Below are 6368 nucleotides of genomic sequence, written 5' to 3' on the forward strand. Positions count from 1 at the left end.
TTGGGTGAACTATCCCTTTAAGCAACTCACAAGATGAATGGTTGAAGTTGGCCTTTTCAATCACTTTACTCAGTTCAAACTCATAGTCTTTTAATATTTTTGCCAGAATAGCCCCAAGTTCATCCCAAACATGATCATACAGGCATAAACCAATGCATGACTCAAACACATAATTGCTCGTTTATTAACAGAAACAAGACATTTTCCTCCATTTTTGACTAGAATATGACTAAATATGACTAAAATGAGCCACATAACCAACCATATATTGTAGGCCTAATCTAAGTATATCCCTTATGAAAATTAACCAAACTTATTGTAGGCTTTAAACAATGGTAACCACAAATTAACCACTTTACTACTATAGTTTAACCTGTGGTGAAAAAAAAAAAAAAAACTTGAAAAAAAAACTGTGGTTATATAAATGGTAATCAATTAGCCAAAATTAAACATGATTACTACATCTTTAATTAAACCATGGTTCATTTTCGTAAGGGATAAACAAGTTACATGTAAAATTAACTAGGCATATTAAGGTGAAGAGTGTTCATTTAAATTACGTCAAACGTATGTATAGCACTGTAAAGAGTTTAAACAAACAAAAACAAAAATGTAAACAGTGGGGTTTTTTTGTTTGTTTGTTTTTTGGTGAGATACTCACCCGTCTCACACCCTCCCCGCTGTATGAAGAGCACCGGCGGTTGCTGCAGGCTCTGCGCTCGGTTACTGACCCGCTTCAGTTCGCAGATGTTCCGATAGGACACTCCATCACTGCCGCACACCGGGTCGCTGCTTTTACACACGCAGATGCCGTGTTTCCCTCTCCTCCTGACGGTAGCGGAGTAGCCCACTCCCCCAGTAACGGAGCACTCCAAACTCTCTCCACACACCGGGTCCCCAAGTTTACCCACCCCGCCGCACGCCTCTCCCTCTCCGGATGCGCACACCAGGCAGCAGTTACAGTGATCCATCACCTGCCCTGTTGGACAGTCCTTCGGCATTGTCGGACACATGGACTTATCACAGTTACTCGGACATCCGCCGACCACATAGCGTTTACTGAGGCGCGCATCGGCTTGCAACGATGTTACCAAGACGCATATGCAGAACAAAGTTACCCAAATCATATTTATCAGCGTTAAATAAATAAGGAATGTAAATTGGGAATTATGCTGCTTTAAATGCCTGCTAAAACCAACCGAGCTGTCTCCCAGCGGGACTAATCGTTGGACCGAGCTGTGTAAATTTGGTGCGCCGCGGGAGCGAGCACAATGCGCGTCTCTTGAGTTTCTGCTGGCGCAGCGTTTATAAAAGCGCTCCGGATTCCACGCGCACACTTCACCACAATGACAACAAGCGCTGCGATTGGTCTGGATGTGAGAAAACTCTTTTTTAGACTGATGTGCAATCAGAGCAAAGCGGTCTCTGATGCAAATTCGGTTCTTGAAAATGTACTGAACTCATTCCTCTTACAAAAATTACAGCATGTCAACATTTCCGATGAAACAAAGTACATTTTAATGGAATAATTTACAATGTTTCTGTAATTTCGTTTGGCATTTTTGACTACAGTGATGTCTAGCACTACCCTAAATGATTACCATGCTAAATGTTTTAAACACATTTGACGTTTTATGAAGCAATAACACTTGAGGGGTGTAACAGTTACAGTACTTGTTGTAACAGTTTCAAAAGCCACCTGTAACTATTATTGTTATTATTATTATAGAACAATAATATTAATATTATTACTATAATGCAGTTATTTATTGCACATTCTCACCAGCTATAAGAAAAATGATGGAACGAAGAGGAAGAAAAGGGTGTGGAGTACACCTAATGCTCAAAATGCTTAATTGGTTTGAGTAGGACAAACTTAAATTAAACAAATTAGTTCAGTTAAACAAACTGTTATGATTTAGAACTTTATTTTTCTTTAGAATTCACAGCACAGACATATTTCAAGTAAACTTGAACTTACACTATTATTGTATGAACTAATTTACTTCTAAAGTTGAACTGAAACTGGGCTGAGATTTTTTATTTCCCATCATGCTTTGCCCATGGCACTGGAAAGGAAGAGTTAAAAGCTAAAATTATGTATTATTTATTATTAAATAAATACAAATTTGTGCAAGATTATTGTTAAGCGAGATATTAATGTTTTGTTATGCTAACTTAGAAGAGTTTCTGTTGGGTTTATGGAGAGCATAGTTTGAGAGCAGGTAAGTTACATTTTTAAGTTACAGGTAAGTTTTAAAGGGATACTTCACTGCTTTTTCATATTAAACTATATTATTCCCTTATTTAAAACGAGTTGATACATACCTCTCTCGTCTCAGTGCGTGCACTTAATCTCTCTGATGGTGACGATCTGATAGCATTTAGCTTAGCTCACTAAGTCCAGTTCATTTACTATGGTACCAAACAGAGATCAAGTTAGAAGCGACCGAACACCTCCACGTTTTCCCTATTTAAATACAGTTACACGAATAGCTGTACGATCAAGTGGTGACACGAAATAAAATGCAGGGGTGGTAAGTAATCAAGTAAAAATACTTTGATACTTTACTTAAGTATTTTTTTTTCAGGGATCTGCACTTTACTTGAGTATATCTACTTTTACTCTTACTCCACTACAATATTAAAGGCAAAGTTTACTTTACTTTTCCCCATGCCCGCTCCAAGTATTTGGAGTATTTTACACTAACGTTAGCTCTGTGTTTCCCAAACGTTTTTATTTCGCGGCACACTATTTATTATGAAAACATTACTAACACTTTACAATACAGGTGTACTAATATGCATTAATTCATACCTAACTAAAGCACAGATAATCATGAGTTAATGTAAGACTCATGAAGAACTAAACCATTTATTTATGATTTACTGCATCACAACTAATGAACATTCGATCAGATTAATAAATATATGTATTGCTATTAATTAAATATGACATAATTAATTCCCTAATAACATATTACATTAACTAATAATGTAAATTAATGTATTAAAAGCCATGTGTTCCGACTCTCAGTTGTCTGTTTAATTAATCATAACAATTTGAAAATTATATTATGACTTTACTTGTTGAGGCACATGACTATTAACTAATTGTTACGTAATATGTCTTTGTTGTTATGGCTTTTGAATTAATTTTAAATTAGTTAACAGTATCTTGCTCATCTGTTTTATGGAGCTAATGTTATGGAACATGTCTATGTATTTTAAGTTTAACCCCTATACTGCGTTAAGCTGCTTCATTGTCTCTTATTAATTGCAAATCTAACAAATTCTTAATTGCAGTATCTAATCTTATCATTTGTTCAATTAAAGCATTGCATATCAGTCCCAAAAGAATTTATCTGCTTAATTATTGATATTTACAGTTAATTTGAATATTTACTTTTTACTTTCGGTACTTGAGTATGTTTTAAATCTGATACTTATGTACTTTTACTCAAGTGATGTTTGAATGGAGGACTTTCTACTTTTACTGGAGTCATTTTTTTATTTAGGTATATATACTTTCACTCGAGTATAACTTTTGAGTACTTTTACCACTTCTGAAACGTGGCGACTTTCTAAGCGGATTAAACAGAAAAACTATAATGTATGGCGGAATAACACTTCTGAGAGTACTTCGACTCTGTCGCAGTAAAAAGTCCTGGCTGAAAAACCCTCCCTCACACTGAGGATGTTTCAGCCAGGACTTTTTACTGCCCCGAGTCGAAGTACTCTCAGAAGTGCTATTCTGCCATACATTATAGTTCTCCTTTTTAATCCGCTTAGAATACACAACGTTTTATTTTATGTCATCATACTTGATCGTTCAACTATTAGTGTAACTGTATTTAAATAGGGAAAACGTGGAGGTGTTTGGTCGCTTCTAACTTGATCTCTGTTTGGTACCATAGTGAATGAACTGGACTTAGTGAGCTAAGCTAAATGCTATCAGATTGTCACCATGCGTCAGAGAGATTAAGTGCACGCACTGAGACGAGAGAGGTATGTATCAACTCGTTTTAGTTAAGGGAATAATATAGTTTAATATGAAAAAGCGGTGAAGTATCCCTTTAAGTTGCTGTGCTCAAGTGCTATACCATGCTATTGTTAACATGTTTGCAAATTAGCAAGTTAGTTTGTTATAGCTAGAAAAATATTTCTTAACTTTAGGAAATCTTGTTCAAATGTTTTGGGTTCTGACAACGTATTAGGGTTTACAGTTAAGTAAATAACTCATTTGATTTGCAAGAACTAAAAAAAAAACTTAATTAAATATTTTATGAGCTAGCACAGTTCTTCAAGTTAGCAGCAATTAACATGCATAAATACTACTAACTCAAAACTTGATAGTTTTGCATAGTTAAAATTGGGAACCTTATAACGCAAAATAATAATAATAATAACAACAATTTTAATTGATTATATCAAATTTTTTAGAATTTCCATTATGTATTTCTATTGTTAGGGGAAACTCATTTATAAATCTGGTAAACAGACCCCATGATCCAAATTATAAATTAATTGAACCCATAATTAAACATGCAGCAAACAGAGTCACTTGTGGCGGTGATGAGCTTCAGCTTCCTGCAATAATTTACAGGCACTTGAATTAAGCCTGATAGGCCTAAACATTTTTGTGGTAACACATGGACTGCAGCATTCACGGATGAGAGTGAGTCCAGGAATTTTACAGGCCTATAATGTGTCTCGCAGAGCTTGTTCACACACAAACTACATGTCTGAGATGTTAGTGGTAGGTCTATTATAATGCTGCATGCAAAAAAATAAAAATAATAATAAGTCTAAATACTGACTCTAAATTATTTGACTGACCAGACTGTTGGGCTGTTTTAGTGCTAGCGTCTTTACAAGGGGTGAGGCCTGAAGACTAGGGCTGGGTTGTTATTGTGGTTAAATGGAACTGAAAGTGGGTGATTTTATGGTTTTCCTCATGAACAAAGCATTTTAAGTTGGACAGTTCTGACTAATAATTTAGTTATCGTTTCAATTTCAATGACAACAACAAAATGCTCGGTCAGCACTATACTGTAGGTAACTTGAAGAAACATGAAAATACTTGCCTGCAGATGATGAATAAACAAGATAAATATTGTCTGTACCTTTTGCCTGTATATCCCAATGTTTTGTGGGTGTGTGTTAACATAAATCTGCTGATTTCCAGTGGTTTTAGTAACTGTTATTCATGAGCCTTTTAAAAAAATTACAACAGAAAGTGCTTAAACTATCCAGTATTATTTTACCATTTTGAATGAGCTTTTAGTTTTTGCCATTTTTATCATATCTTTTGTTACATTTCTATTTACTCTTTATTAATATTTAGAATTAGCTTTTTAGTTTTTGACATTTTTATCATAGCCATATTTTTTTTTTTATCATAGAAATATATTTTTTACCATATATTTCTATTTTTTAAACTCTTTATTTATATTTTTAATTAGCATTTTTCTTGTTTTTGCCATTTGCATGATAGCTTTTGTTATATTTCTATTAGCTTCATTTCAGTTTTAGTCATTTTAAAATCATTATATTTCAAAAAAAAAAAAATTCTTCTAATTTTAAGATTTGTTGCAAGAATCTAATACTTTTCACTTAAATTATATAAATATAAAAGTTTCAACACTGCTATTAACAATAGCAACACTGGAACTACCAAAAGAGCTTTGGATATTTTGAGATGTTCAAATAGTTCATGCAAACAACATGCATTACAATTAATAGCCAGTAACAACAAATAACATCAGACGTCAATTTTTCTGAAAAAAAGAAATCAGTCAATAACAGTAGCTTGGCTTCCTGATGCAGTTTTGCTCCTGCAAACACAAGACAAAAAATTAGCAAAGAACACAAAACGTTTTAGAGAAGATTACAGGGGTCTGTTTGGAGCATGAGTTCATGATTGAGTTCATGAGTGTTCAACAACATGAATAAATAAGGACATTGTAATTATTGAGTGAACGGTCTTTTAAACCGTTATTTTGACCGCTGCTCTACTTTAAAAACTCCTTTTCCCAAATGCCTTGTGAAATTATAACAAAATGTTTAACAGCATTATCCCAGCTCATGTTATTGCTGTCCTGTCATGATCTAATAGTTGGTGAGATCACATGATCCTTAATATGACAGCCTCAGTGGGTCAGTGAAATTTTACATTGGACATTTCTTAGAGCCAAGAATAACGGTTTCGATATGTTGGGTGATTTACCTAATGTGTTTGAATAATAGTACAATTAGCGAGTCATATATGTCAAGATATCAGTTTAGCAAAACAACTAACAGTTCGACAGTAGCTTTAAATGTCCAACAGAGGGCAATAAGCCTCTGCTTTTTAATGGTAACATGAG

At 34.2% G+C, this 6368-nt stretch overlaps 1 protein-coding gene across 1 annotated transcript in view; it reads right to left on the reverse strand.

Annotated features, from left to right (window-relative positions):
- htra1a (HtrA serine peptidase 1a) overlaps positions 1-1296 on the reverse strand; it is a 28627-nt gene extending 27331 nt beyond the window's left edge. Inside the window, exon 1 of the mRNA XM_067455614.1 lies at positions 662-1296. Within this exon, the coding sequence (XP_067311715.1) occupies positions 662-1127 (466 nt within the window). The 5' untranslated portion in view covers positions 1128-1296. The remainder of the gene's footprint in view (positions 1-661) is intronic.
- Positions 1297-6368: the final 5072 nt, after the last annotated feature.

The sequence above is a fragment of the Pseudorasbora parva genome, chromosome 10 (assembly GCF_024679245.1).
Source record: "Pseudorasbora parva isolate DD20220531a chromosome 10, ASM2467924v1, whole genome shotgun sequence".
NCBI lineage: Eukaryota > Metazoa > Chordata > Actinopteri > Cypriniformes > Gobionidae > Pseudorasbora > Pseudorasbora parva.